General features: G+C 41.5%; 1 protein-coding gene and 1 long non-coding RNA gene across 5 annotated transcripts in view; one reads left to right on the top strand and one right to left on the bottom strand.

Moving 5' to 3' along the window:
* The window catches only part of MID1 (midline 1), a 266,243-nt gene that overhangs the window by 249,472 nt on the left and 1,815 nt on the right, over positions 1-14,956 (top strand). For all 4 annotated transcript variants that reach the window (XM_028727705.2, XM_028727704.2, XM_028727703.2 and 1 more), the window contains 5 exons: positions 2,869-3,017; positions 6,718-6,845; positions 7,309-7,452; positions 13,432-13,593; positions 14,297-14,504. In XM_028727705.2, the coding sequence (XP_028583538.2) occupies positions 2,869-3,017; positions 6,718-6,845; positions 7,309-7,452; positions 13,432-13,593; positions 14,297-14,504 (791 nt within the window). The remainder of the gene's footprint in view (positions 1-2,868; positions 3,018-6,717; positions 6,846-7,308; positions 7,453-13,431; positions 13,594-14,296; positions 14,505-14,956) is intronic.
* Positions 4,066-14,956, bottom strand: part of LOC114596298 (uncharacterized) — a 34,266-nt gene continuing 23,375 nt past the window's right edge. Inside the window, exons 2-3 of the long non-coding RNA XR_013392640.1 lie at positions 13,833-13,949; positions 4,066-4,417 (exon numbers count right to left, since the gene is read on the bottom strand). This is a non-coding gene — a long non-coding RNA (uncharacterized LOC114596298). The remainder of the gene's footprint in view (positions 4,418-13,832; positions 13,950-14,956) is intronic.

Genomic DNA, 14,956 nt, shown 5'->3' on the forward strand with positions numbered 1-14,956 from the left:
AAATAAAGTCAGGGGCAGGTTAAATGGTTCACTTAGCTGTCAAGATATTCCAATTAACTTAAAATAAAAAGCCCTGTAGGCAAGAGCTGACTCAAATATGCTTGAAGACTACCATTCCCCAAGTTGTTGTTTGACAGGCCCTGAACTTCTTTATGCTATTAGCAATATACAGCTCCCTCCAAGATCTCATGTGACAACCTTCTGTATAATCTCCTTGGTTACATGATTGCAGTGGAAACCCGCCATTTTTGCACCAAAGTTCATGGCAAACTTTCCATTAAGTCAGGCAGGCCTGCTCAGACCCAAGGTTGAAGGGAAGGAAAAGGCTTATTAGTATTATTATTGACAGAAGTGATTCTTGTTCATTGCTTTATGCCATTGGGCTATGAAAGAAGTGCTTTAACAAGCCTGAGACACACTGCTTTCTCAAACAAGGCTTGTACTTATTCCCAAAGTCTCTTTTTCTGCTGACAGCAGAAGCACAGTTATTTTCCAAGGAAGGGCAGTGTGTCAGTACATTTTTTCCAGCAAATTAAGCAGGTGTTTCACCAGCTGGATTAGCAGTTTGACCACATGGTTTAAGCAACCCAGCAGATTTGCCATAGCCTGCCTCTAGGTTTTAGCCCTTCATGTGGTCCCAACTGCAAGCTTAAAATGTAACGCAAGACATTTCTCTGGTAATGTGCTGAGAAGTAAAAAATGATAAGAATGTTTGCCCACAATGCTAAAAGAAAAAAGGCTGGTGCTCTTCCAATCTAAAAATGTAGCCTGGCATCTACATTGTATGGATTTTGACATGCCACCTCACCAAGGCAATTGGGGCAGTTGAGGTACCCCTTTTGTAAAGGGAGAAAGCTTTCTGCTGTGAGCTTGTATAGTTGTAATATTTTTAACATATAAAGCTGTCCTGGGGTTATTTATGATGAAGTAAGTATAGGAGTTTATTGAATAAATGAAATGAGAATTTTTAGCATGGCCTTTGGTGAAGTTGAAACCTGCACAACTTTTCTTAGATAATTTCATGGAAGCTCAAATATATCCAGAAATGAGTATCAAAGGTCTGCATGGAGGAAATGAGATATAGGCTTTATCAACTGTTTCCAGATATCTGCTGTGGAAGTTGCTTTTGCTTTGTGGGATTATTGCATTTCCACCCAGAACTGGGTCTGTTTATATTTTGTACCTGGGTAAAATACGGTTATTTCCCCCAAAATGCTAATAGCAATGTAGAATTTATCTCTGTGACTGTCACACGTACTCCCTAGCAAGTTAAGTGACTGCATTGCTTATCCCGTTTTTGGTATTAGAGTATTTTAAAAACAATCACCACTTTCTGTTTGGATATTCAAACCAATTAGGCTAATACTTAATGAGTTATCACCTCACAATACTTTAATATGTTGATCCACCTAAATACAGATTTAAGGAACAAATGTAGTCTCTGCTGCTGACTAGAATATAAGTATAAAAACAGTTACTATTTAAAAATGTAAGGGTGTTTTAAAAAAATAATCTACAGAACACTAGTGTTGTTGGCAAGAATAATCCTTTTAAATGTTTTTTTGTTACTTCATCACCTATAAGAGGGGAAGGCAGGAACCAACCAACATTGACTTCCTGGTGTTTCCTGTGACACAATCCAGGGTGAACTATAGATTCTTTAAGGCACCAATTCTAACACACACACACACACACACACACACACACACACACACGGGACACTTCTGAGGAAACTTGTTCAGGATTCAGTGTAAACGGCAGTCCTCATTTTTCTAAAATGAAATAGAATTAAAGTGGTTTGGACTTAAAGCTTACTTTCAAAGAAATACTCTGATGGTGGACTGCGGACATAAATCTCATGTTTGTTGTGGCCTTAAAGTCAGGATACATAACTCTTATCTTAGTTAATTGTCTGCCAGCAGAGTCATGATATGCAATGTTTATTGCTTAATAAGTGCAACCCTGCAAGTATTTTTTTGTGTTATCTTTACTTTAAAATTCCAAACTTGCTGCCAGTCTGCTTAATTATCAATTTCCTGTTTTTTAAACATGTAATCAGAGCTTAATGTGTTTCTTAGGTACAGAGTTATTAGATTTCCTTCCTCTTCCATTTCCATTTGGAATATCCAGCAATGTTGATGCTAATGACACTCTGCTGAGGGGGGCTTCCTGTGATCTGGGGCATTGCAGGACAGTATCTTCTATCAGCTGTGTAGATAGGCAAGCTTAAAATTCACAACTTCAGATAGTTTCCACTTACATTTCAGTAAGTGCCTGCCTGCCCCCGCTGCAAAAGTTGTGTGCAGCATACACATTTTCCACCGTATCACAGACAAACATCTCAGTGTTTTCTACTTAACTAAATTCAACCCAATACAAAGCTGAAGAAATAGAAGCATCTGAGGCTTAACATTTATTTTATTGTCAGTTCACATGAATTACTCCTTTCAGTCAGGTTATATTCTAGGGACACTCCCCCCCCCCCCCTGTAAACAAGCTCAGGAATTTATAGCAATATGTAGCACACCTTGTAAGCTGCTTTGAAAACATCATTTTGGAGGAACTGGCCATCACAATAGACTTTTGTTATCTGAGAAGCAGAGACCGATGGGAAGTGACGTTTCCTGCCATTGGAAAAATCTGCCAGCTGTGCTTACTTTGGATCTCCCCAGTGAGGAGAATAAAGCTTTTACTTGGAACAATATAGGCTCAGAGAAAGCAGGTGTAAATGGTACTTTTGCTTCTTAGTTAAGCCACTCGCATTAGCACCCAATTTATGCCGTGGCCTTGAAGAATGGTAAAATTGTAGAAAAGCACGGTTTTTGAATTCATGCACCTGACTTTTTTTTCTTCTCTCCCTTTTTGCAGGTGGTGAGACTGAGGAAACTCGCCCAGCAGATAGCTAATTGCAAGCAGTGCATTGAGCGCTCCACTTCTCTGATCTCACAAGCTGAGCAATCTCTGAAGGAGAATGATCACGCACGCTTCTTGCAGTCTGCTAAAAACATAACTGAAAGGTAGTGTCACAAGCACACAGGGACAACCCTGCTGGGTCAGGCCAGACAGTGAAACATTCTGGTTCTAACAGATTCCAGTCAGGTGGTTCTGAAGATCTTATGAAGTACAATGTGGCTAATCCTCCACTGTTGCTTGTCTCCAGTGGCCAGTACAGTCATACCTGGGACGTCAAATGGAATTCGTTCCGGAAGTCCATTCAACTTCCTAAAACGTTCAGAAACTAAAGTGTGGCTTCTGATTGGCTGCAGGAGCTTCCTGCAGCCAATTGGAAGCCGCAGAAGCCTCGTCGGGTGTCCGGCTTCCAAAAAAAGTTCGCAAACCGGAACAATCACTTCCAGGTTTGCAGCATTCGGGAGCCAAAATGACTGAGTCCAAGGTGTTCGGGATCCAAGGTATGACTGTATTCAAAAACAAAATGCCAAACATTGTTGAGAAAACTGCTTCTGGAAATACCGTATTTTTTGCCCTATAGGACGCACTTTTTCCCCTCCAAAAATGAAGGGGAAATGTGTGTGCATCCTATGGGGCAAATGCAGGCTTTCGCTGAAGCCTGGAGAGCAAGAGGGGTCGGTGCGCACCGACCCCTCTCGCTCTCCAGGCTTCAGGAGAGCCGCACCGCCAGCCCCACAAGCTCGGGGGACAGCAGGGAGGCGCAGCGCGCCTTTCCCGCTGTCCCCCGACTTGGTTAGAAGGCTGGCGGGGGGGAAAAGCCTGCTCCTCCCCGTCACCAGCCCCGCAAACTCGGGGGACAGCGGGAGACGCAGCGTGCCTTTCCCGCTGTCCCCCGACTTGGTTAGAAGGCTGGCAGAGGGCTTCCCCCTCCTCCAGCTCTGCAAGCTCCCAGAGCGATGCCAAAGCTGCACGCAGCTTCGGCATGGTTCTGCGTCCCGTTCTGGGCGCTGGGGGAGGGGGAAGCCCGAGCTTCCCCCGCCCCAGCCCCGCGCCTGGGGGGGGGGAATAATTTTTTTCCCTTTATTTCCCCCCCAAAAATCTAGGTGCGTCCTATGGGTCGGTGCGTCCTATAGGGCAAAAAATACGGTACATAGGAATCTGCAAGGCTGTAGATGCTTCCACATATTTAATAGAATGGTAGGACTGATGTTAAAAATATTACCCTCCAAGTGTTGCTGAACTACAACTCCCATCATCCCTGACTGTTGGCTATGGATGTTTACAACCCTATCATAGAAGAGGGTTTGACAAATCATAAAAATGTTAGACTATCAGTTTGGAGAAGCTATATCTAATAAGCAGAAAACAAAATACTACTTACATTTCACATCCTGTTTTAACTGGGCAAAAGCTTCGTTTCAAACTCCAGGTTCTTTAAGGATCCCAAATTTCCTGCAGCTATTTGAATTGGGTTTCTTTCTTTCGCATCATGGTAACTACATTTCTGCTTTAAAATATAGAAAATAGCAATATGCTGTTGTGTAGATAAGGTACAGAAAAGAACAGAACAGCCCCTGAAAATGCACTGCTAAGAATGTGCACAGCAAAAACCTTGTATTACTTCTGTGCTTTCATTTGGGTCAACCATTTCCTCCAATGGAATCTTTCCTCCCAATATGGAGGATATATTTTTGTCAGGATTAAACTCCCTTTCCATACCTGTTTTGATCCCAGTAATGGGGTCCCACTCCCCTGGCTGCAGGTTACGTTAAAAAACAAAAAACAAAACTGTTCATGTTAAATGCAAATACACAATGTCAAATCTAGTTTGATCCACAAGCTTAGGTCCCAGAAGCTGTGTGCTATGCAAGGACCAATTTCGGATTTTTTTAAAAATAAGGATGGTAGCTCTATTAGTTAACCTCAGGAGCATTTGTAACCAAGTTGTGCTTCCATATACATGGGGGTCAAGACATTCAAAATGATTTCTGCTTGGAAAGTATTGCAAGCACCATAGAAATCTTATTAGTAGTTGCACCCAACCAAACCGTGTACAGACAATATTTAATAAAAAATTATACTTCTGATTCAAAGCCATTTTGGCAAGTAAGTGGTATATAAATGAATTAATCATAATTATAAGGCAGTAGCTACATGCACTCCTCAGGATGATTGTGTATGAGCTACCAGCATGATGTCTGCTTTATTTAGACAGCATGTTTGCCTTACATGTCTTTTTTTAGAGCTAGGGAAATAACTGAACATGGTTTGGAATAAGTGGCTATTTTTCAGCATTCATCTGAACCAGAAGAAGTTACCCAATTCATGAAAATGCATAATTCATACTAAATTTTAGATGTCATAAACTGAGATTGAAGTCATTACCATGAGTTTTGAACTTGAATTTTCAGTACTAGGTGGAGAATTAAATCTTTCATTTTGGGAAATTGGACCACTGGAGCAATAAAAACATTTTGATTTAGTATATATTATGAGTGCAATTGATTGAAAGTGTGTAGCTGCTTCCAAACAGGCAAGATTGGCTTATTCCCCACTGTACAAGAAGGAAGCTTATTCTCTATGCCTGAGTGAATGTGAATTTTCTTTTGAATCTTCTCAAAACACAATAATCCACTTACAGTTCTGGTATGCGTTGTCATGTCTTTGAGATCCCCGAATGAAAACTTCATTGCTTTGTAAGCTTTTGTACAGTGCTGAAACTTGTCCAAAACTAAATACAAGCTACAAAACAAACAAACCTATACAGCTTCCCACCCCACTGACATTAATGAAATATTACGGCTTTAGCTTCACCCAGCAGATTGCAGAGTTAAAATGGTGTGTCTGCTATAAGCTGGAGAAGTGCTCTACACCTCTCTTTATAAAAAGAAAATGTGTGAACACCTGGAATAGCATGCTAGTTAGTGGAGCTGTGTTAAGAAAAAGTGCAAAAGAACACCTGCCAGAATCATTTTCTACAAGAAATAAATACTGCATGCTTCTGCAGGGTTTCTTGAATGGTATGAAATAAAACCCTCATTCTGATGTTTCTTTCCAGCACGTTTAATGCTTAAGCTGAATCCTAGTCAAATTTTCAGCAGAATAAATAAGCCCCATTCAGTTTACTGTGTTGCAAAAAGATATTGTGATGACCAAAAAGGGGGCCATTGTTCACCTCATTCGCCCCAGTCTTAACTTGAGATGCTTTTTTTTTTTTTAACAAAAGCAACATAACATAAATATGACATTACTTTGAGTAGTTTTGATGCTTGGCAATATGACTCCTGCAGTGAGTCTTAGAGCAACTACAGGCTTGTTTGGGCGGAAAGAATATTTCTTCCCTGTGTCTTCTTTCTAAAATAAGATAAGTTGGAGCTCAAGACTTCCTAAATTTGCCTCTTTCCATTACTAGCAGCAGGGCCGCCCCCCATCACATTGGCTAATAGGGACTGTAGAGTACTGCTTTGCCTACAGGAGGCCTCAGGTCAAGTCCCTGGCATTTCCAGGTAAAAAGAGTAGGTAACAGTTGGTGTAAAAGGCCTCTTTCCAAGACCTGAAGAGCTACTGCCAACCAGAGTAGGAAATATTGCACTAGATAGACAATTTGCCTGACCTAGTATAATATGGACTTTTTCTGTGTTCCAATGGCCATGGGAATGTTTATTGCTATTCGGTGCAGTAGAAACGGCATTCAGCACACTTCCCTCCCCTCCCCACTTGTGTTATGTATGTTATGTACCCTAGACATCAAAATAATTTCCCAGCCTGAACCCAGGCTCTAAATAAGCCCTGTTTCTTCCACTGCAGAGTCGCCATGGCAACAGCATCTTCCCAGGTTCTAATTCCTGAAATTAATCTCAATGACACTTTTGACACCTTTGCGCTAGATTTTACCAGAGAGAAGAAACTACTGGAATGCCTTGATTATCTTACAGGTAAGATACTAGAATGTATAGTGTATGTTTGTGCATGTGTATGCATAGATAGATTGATTGATTGATTGATTGATTGATCAATCAATCAATCAATCAATCGATATCTCTCTGTCTATTTGATTAACCCACCCAATGCCCAAGCCAAAAATCCATCTACATCTCTAATCAATAAAGTTGTGGCTATTTGTAACCCAAATCATTGTTTTTTCATCGTGTCTTACATTTAGCCACTGCCTGGGGGCGGGGGGCAACTGGGCCCACAACATATCTAGCCATTTATTTATTTCGTTGTGAGTTCCTCCCCCTTCCCCCCCAGAAAAAAAGTACTAGGCATAGCTGACAAATTTTTGAACATAATGCGAGACTGTAGAGAAGAAGTGAATGTGACAAATGGGATGAATGATTGGAACGAAGGGGAAAAGTTATGTGACGAATGTTAACAGTTGCTTTTAATTTTTCACAGCTCCAAATCCCCCAACCATTAGAGAAGAGCTTTGTACAGCTTCTTATGACACAATCACAGTCCACTGGACGTCAGATGATGAATTCAGTGTGGTCTCCTATGAGTTGCAGTATACCATTTTCACTGGGCAAGCTAATGTAGTTAGTAAGTACAAATCATTTTATATTTCATTTGATTTTGATTTTCAACAAATCGCAAGACAGTCAAATTGAAAACAGAAAGACCATATAGTCTTTCCTCAATTTATGTCAATGCTTCATCTTTTGTCAGTAATGTATACAGGACAGTGGCAATACTCTCATCAGTGTGTTAACAATACATCAACTATAGATACAGCAATAGAAATAAATCTAATGGGTGAAATCCAAAGCTTTCTTTCCATTTTTGGGGTGGCTTTTGATGTAGCAGAGTCATCTACTAACATAAGGAAATGGGAGGTGATTTACTCTGCAGTGTTCTAGACGATCCCTCAACCCTCTTAAATAGTTTTAGGGCAGGCATGTCCAAAGTCCGTTTCGGGGGCCGGTCGGTTTAATCTGGCCCCTGTGACAGTTTATTTCCTGGGGTAAATTCCTAAAAAAAAACACCTTGCCAACTTCAATCCTAAAGAAAGCTCAACAACTTTGAGGTAAAATCCTAAAGAAAGCTGAATAAATTCAATCCTAAAAAAAGGTTAACAAATTTGGTCGGCCCTCACGGTCCTTTACTTCATCAAATCTGGCTCTCTTCGGGGAAAAGTTTGAACACCACTGGTTTTAGGGGGTGGTTGCAGGAAGAATGGGGAATTGAAGAAAGCTGTTTTTCCTTCCCTTACATTAATGGATGCCTCTGTGGATAACTACCCATTCTGTAGGCGAACGACAGCATTAGATTTTACCCGGATAGGTGTTTGTTTTTTAAATCAATCTCATTTCCATAATGGACCTGTTTATTTTATCACAGATCAAGTTTAACTTGCCAGCCCTTACTCATCAACATCATGTATCCGTCAAATATCATTATGTCAGTGATAAAGCTATACAGTTTCTATTAGTTTCTGTTATTTAAATTATTGCTTTTTCTGAAGTGTTTAGTGATGACAGAGCATTACTTAATGCTGAAGGTGAAAAGGTTTGGGTTATTGAGTTTGTGTATATATTTTACAAGTCATGTATTTTTTCCTCTGAATTAGTTTCCTTCTCCAAATATTAAATGGAATTTTTTTGTTTTGTTCTTGTTAGTAAGATGTGCTGCTTTTTATTTAATTGTGACCGTCTGTTGGTGTATTTTGCTATTTATTTGTGTTTATGTGGCATGCTTTTATTTTTGTATGTAACCTTGGACATTTTTAAGTTTTAAAAAAGCAGCTGGTCCATTTTATAAATAAAGCTGTTCCTAGAGATTCTTTATGGACGTGGGTCGCGCTGTGTGTTAAACCACAGAGCCTAGAACTTGCCGATCAGAAGGTCGGTGGTTCGAATCCCCGCGACGGGGTGAGCTCCCATTGCTCAGTCCCTGCTCCTGCCAACCTAGCAGTTCGAAAGCACGTCAAGTGCAAGTAGATAAATAGGTACCACTCCGGTGGGAAGGTAAACAGGGTTTCAATGCGCTGCTCTGGTTCACTAGAAGTGGCTTAGTCATGCTGGCCACATGACCTGGAAGCTGTATGCCGGCTCCCTCGGCCAGTAAAGCGAGATGAGCGCCGCAACCCCAGAGTCAGCCACGACTGGACCTAATGGTCAGGGGTCCCTTTACCTTTACTAGAGATTATTTGTTGAAATATAAGATTGTGCAGTCATGCTATTTATGCTAGTTTGGACTGAACGTCAGGAGTGGAGTAGACTTCTGCATGCATTCTGATCTAGGTTCTAACATTGATGACCATTTGCTATTTTGAACTATTGTATCTCCAAATTTGAAGTAAACTCTCTATTTACTGATGGAAAGGCATTGGCTGAACCAGTCAACAGGTGTTTTAGTTTCATAGCTGAAAACTTAAGACACCTCAGTAAATATAGTGATGTGATTTGAATTGTGAATTCTAAAATATTGAAAGCATATGTCTAAAAGGTTTCATGAATTTTCCAGATAGCACTTAATTTACATCAATGGTGTCTAAATGTTTAATGGAGTTGCGCAGAAAAAAATATATATGGAAATCTTCCTTAGGCACTTGAAGTCTGCAGATAGCTTGACTGCAAATAATCTTAAGAGTTCTGCAAAAAAATTAGAGCAAAATAGATGAAGTGAAGAAGACACGGAAAGGGCTAGATGTTTCTTTGGTTAATCACTGACAAGAAAAGAGCTAAGTGATAAGAAGCTGCGCTTCATGCTGTCTGACCCATTTCTATGCATGGTATTACGCTGACAGAAGGCAAACTGGAGGATGGCGGGAAAGACATTAGGTCAGCTGAAAAGCACTAGGGTAGGACTTTAGAACAAAGCTTCTGCATTGTGAGAAAGCTAGTGAAGGATGCTAGTCTCATCTTTATGAAATGTAGCTTAATAATGACCCAGTATCTTGTCTTAAAGGGGTGGAGAGGCCAAGTATTTATTGTATGTCATTTATTGTTTGACTAACCCAGCAGTTATACCAAAATGTGGGGTTATTAATTACTGCTTACTGCCTGTGTGACATATACTAGTCAAAGTGTCAAACAAGGATCCAAACAAGGATGGGAGATTCAAAAATTCCCATGTGCAAGGTTCTTAGATGGCGGTGTGGTGATTGGTGGGTTTTCCAGTTTCCCTCACACCCTTGTGCTTCTAGAAAGACTCCTCTTCTGAGCAGGAATCAGACTTGTGTATCTCTGGAATGTATTTACTTTCCTGACTGGCTTCTTTTTCTTGCTGTTTTCAAACTTTTGCTCTAGCCTGGGAAAACAAAACTGACCTATGGAGAGGAAAAACCTTTTCCTGTGTGGATGCTTGTTACACCAATATTATCACTGTAACTGAAACAAGTTAAAATTTCCTTCTTACATTTTTGCAACATTGTGGTCTTGTAGTATGTAAACTAGGTGTTACTCTTTTTTGAAAGTGACTAAAATTTGCTAGTAGTCACAGATAATCTGCAGCCAGGGAGTGCATGGCTCATGCTTGAGAGGGTCATCATCTTTGAAGAGGAAGAAGATAGCATAGCAGACCATGTGCAACTGCCATGGATTCATTCCCTAGTGACACCATAAATGTATCATTCTTGATATATGGCCGCACATGCAACTTAGCTTGCTCACTGCTCCGGAATTTGCTCTGTAGAACTGAATAGTATTTAGATGTGAGATGTATTTAGTTGTGTGTGATTATTTTTTAAAGGAATCGCTTCAGAGGCTTAATTTCTTTGGGGGTGGGGTGTAATGCAGAGATGGATTCAGATAAACAAGGGGTGGAATTTGTTGTCAAAATGGGATTACCATATTTTTCGCCCCATAGGACGCACCGGCCCATAGGACGCACCAAGTTTTTTTTGGGGGGGGAATAAAGAAAAAAAATTATTCCCCCCCCCCCAGGCGCTTGTGGGGCCGGCAGCGGGGAGAAGCACTCTTCTCCCCGCCGCCCGCCTGCAGACCAGGTCCGGGGACAGCGGGAAGACGCGCTGCGCCTCCCAGCTGTCCCCGGAGCTTGCGGGGCTGGCGGCGGGGAGAAGCACGCGTCTTCCCGCCGTCAGTCTCCAAACCACATCAGGAGACAGCGGGATGGCGGCGACCTTGTGGGGCTGGCGCTGCGGCTCTCCTGAAGCCTGGAGAGCGAGAGAGGTCGGTGTGCACCGACCCCTCTCGCTCTCCAGGCTTCAGCGAAAGCCTGGACGCACTTTTCCCCTCCAAAAATGAAGGGGAAATGTGTGTGCGTCCTATGGGGTGAATGCAGGCTTTCGCTGAAGCCTGGAGAGCGAGAGGGGTCGGTGCGCAGTGACCCCTCTCACTCTCCAGGCTTCAGGAAGCTCTCCCCCCAGCCCCGCAAGCTCCCAGAGCGATGCCGAAGCTGCACTCAGCTTCGGCATCGCTCTGGCTCCTGTTCTGGGGGCTGGGGTCGGGGGAAGCTCGGGCTTCCCCCGCCCCAGCCCTGCGCCTGGGGGGGGAAAAATAATTTTCCCCCTTTATTCCCCCCCCCAAAAAAAATCTAGGTGCGTCCTATGAGCCGGTGCGTCCTATAGGGCGAAAAATACGGTAAGAAACAGCCAGCTTTCGGAAATCCTGAAATAAGATCAATTGACATCTTCAACCAAGTCTTATGGATGCTGCAGTTTGATTTCCAATCCCTGCTTGGGTAGACAATTATCCTAAATCCTTCTTATGTTCATTTATTTTCTTTCAATTTTTTTAAAAAATTGGTGGCTAGATGCAGAAATGGTTATGCGGGCAAGGGAGACACTGGTGTCTGATTGCAGAAATTCTTTTGCAAGTTAGCTGGGGATTTAAGAATCATAATGGAATGGGCATTCGGATGTGCATTCAAGGTAGTGCATTCAAATTTACTTCCCATTCATAGGTAGTGGTTTTTAAAAAGCCAAAAAAACAGGAACATACCTGTACATTAAGGTCAGCCTCTGGCTCCCTGCATTTTATCATCAAAGACCTTATTTTTAATAAATGCATTAAAATACCCCCTTGACAATTTTCAAAAAGTATTCAAAAAGTATTCAAAAAGTTCAGCAGATTTATTTTTTCCTAACCTAGTGTGAGACCTGAGGGGAAAGCTTCATATGTCTGTCTCCTTCTCTTGATACACTTTTTCCACTTCTATAAATGAATTTTGTATTTTAAGTGCCAGAAATGATCAGGAGATTATATAGTCTTCCTGTGACTTTTGCACTGTGGGTGTCGTTCATTGTCTTGCTGAAACATTCCATTGTCCAGCAATAGGGGGATTTGCAGTGAGAATATTTTTTCCCCATCTGCTTTTAGAACTTCAATAGCAACAAATCCTGGAGAAGATGTTTTATGAATGATTTACCTCCAGATTGTAAAATGAAAAAAGAAAGAAATTTCTTCTTCTCTTCCTGCCTCCAGTATCTCACAAATCCTGCATGATAACCTTGTTACAGTCAACGCACTATTCCAGTCTCTAATTTCCATTCCATTCATTTTCTAAAATGTGGCTTTAAAAATGCATTATTGTACCACATGTGGGAACTTGCTCTCCTTGTTTTAAAGCCCTACTTTTTGAAATCAGAAACCTGAATTGACGGGCAACAGTAGTACTTCACAGCTGCTACTTCTGCTCATATGCCTATGGCTCATAAAACTGGAAGGAGTCTAAACTTTTGTCTAATTCAATGTCACTGCAGTAGCACAAGCCTGAACTGTATCCTACAGCTGCTCATCTAGGGAAAGAGAATGGAAATACAATTCTAGCCCTGTTCAGCCTATGCCGCTGGGTAAGGGAATTTCTGAGCTGCTAATTTTCACTTATAAGTTTAAATTTAACTGAAAAAAATTGAGGACACATCCCTGCCCTCCAAGACAGTCTCAAAAATGTATTGGGCTAAGCCACAAAATATGTATAGAAACTGGACCAGGACATCCTCAAATGTCATCCATATTGACCCAGGAGCTATAACTATTTCCAGAGAACCCTTCTGCACTGAGCTACTCTTTTTGTGTAAGGTGTTTTTTTATGATTTAAAAAAAATCTTCATTTTCTAATGTATATAAAACAGAGAGAACAATTATAACAACAAGATGGGAATTAAAGGATGAAAAGCTAAACTATAACATAAGAACATAGACTGTGCATGAGTTAAAATAACAGAGTCCAAGTAAAGACTATCAACTTTATCCGATCAAAAGGTTGTTTGGGCAAGGGGACAGGATTGGCAAATAGGAGACAATTAACCATGGCCCTCTCAGTTATGAAAGCTGCACTACACTCCCATTTAAAATGCCACTTTAAATATGTGTGGCTCATTTACAGTTGGCAACTCTGAACAGGTTTTTGCAGTTTGAAATCCTTTAAGAAATAAAGTGTGAATCTGTCCTCGGTGAGTGGACAATTCAGTTGGCCGCGTTCTTGCTATTTAGAGAAGCAAAGAGCTTATTTGCTTTTGGATTTTTCAGTGACATTTTTCAGGTTCACCTCATTGTTCAGGTGCATTCCAGAAATTCCTCCATGGATTGGACTAATGGTTTTGATTTGAAATTGCAGGTCTGTGTAATTCGGCCGACAGCTGGATGATTGTTCCTAATATCAAGCAAAACCACTACACGGTGCATGGCCTGCAGAGTGGCACCAAGTACATATTTGTTGTGAAGGCCATTAATCAGGCTGGCAGCCGGAACAGTGAGCCAGGAAAGCTGAAGACAAACAGTGAGTAATGTTGCATCCACCCCTCTGTGCACTTTGTTTCCCCCTCATCTCAGTTCCACTCAGCCTGACACTTCAGAAAGATTCAGAAGACCTCATATTTTTAGCACTTTCCTCAATTGTGGGACATTTGTTTCATTCGGCAGTCATGACTGCTAATGTCCTTCAGCCTCTGCATTCATTTATGGAAACTAATTTAGGCTGTCCTCCTATAAAGCCCCAATTTACTCAGTAGAACTTACTTTTGAGTAGACATGCATGTCCTTGCCCATCGCACTTCACTGTCTGTGTGGAGGAATGAAGAGGGCTTCAGATGTCAATCAAAGTCTTCAAGTAGCCTTATCCAGAACAAGTCAGCCCTGGAGGCATAAAAAAGAATAGTTACTTCCTTGTGAATAGCAGACAGTTTCAAACACTCCACTTTAGTGTCCCAAGAAGCAAAGCAAAGATGGGGGCTGTGCAGATGCAACATGGCAGGCATGATTAAGAACGCGTAGCCACCAGGGGCAAAGAAAATCCTGTTTCTTCTTCAGCACTGGCCCTAAGCATAGTCCTTGGTTTTACACTCAAAAAGGAGCAATAGCAGTCATTCATTTAAATACAAGGACATCACTCACAGATCGCCAGCAGCTAAATTTAATCTTGTGCAATAAATAGGCTTCAGGATGCAGTACTCATTCAGTCTTTTATCTTGTTCCAAATCAAGGCCAGCCGTTTAAACTGGATCCCAAGTCTGCCCACAGGAAGCTGAAAGTATCTCATGACAACTTGACAGTGGAGCGTGACGAAACCTCTTCTAAAAAGAGCCACACACCTGAGCGCTTTACCAGCCAAGGGAGCTACGGGGTAGCGGGCAATGTATTTATTGACAGTGGACGGCATTACTGGGAAGTGGTTATCAGCGGGAGCACATGGTAAGTACAACACATGTTGTCCTTCATTTTTGTGATGAATAGAAGCTCGAGATTGACTGCATTTTCTTAAGCGACGAAATAACTATGGCAGGAAAATAATAATAAACATTAAACCATTATTTAATCTCCCTGCCTGCCCCCCCCCCAAAAAAAGTTGGTGGTTATCAGTAAACATAATATGTGATATTCAGCACCTAAAACACTATAGTAGCCCAAAGGTAGCTGCAATACCATCTCTGTCCGTAGACTTGCAGCTTATTCTGACAAGACCTGCAAAGACAAGGATGGATCAGGCTTCCACCTCAAACAGGTTCTGGACTGGAACAGAAGTGGAGATGGCTCTATAGCTTATTTTCTGGAAGTTCCTGGGCCCATTCCAGAAGCACATGAACTTAAATGCTCCTACCTCTTACACCTGAAAGCCCATGGCACTCCAAGCATGTACTTGCCAG

This window comes from Podarcis muralis, chromosome 4 (assembly GCF_964188315.1).
Source record: "Podarcis muralis chromosome 4, rPodMur119.hap1.1, whole genome shotgun sequence".
Taxonomy (NCBI): domain Eukaryota; kingdom Metazoa; phylum Chordata; class Lepidosauria; order Squamata; family Lacertidae; genus Podarcis; species Podarcis muralis.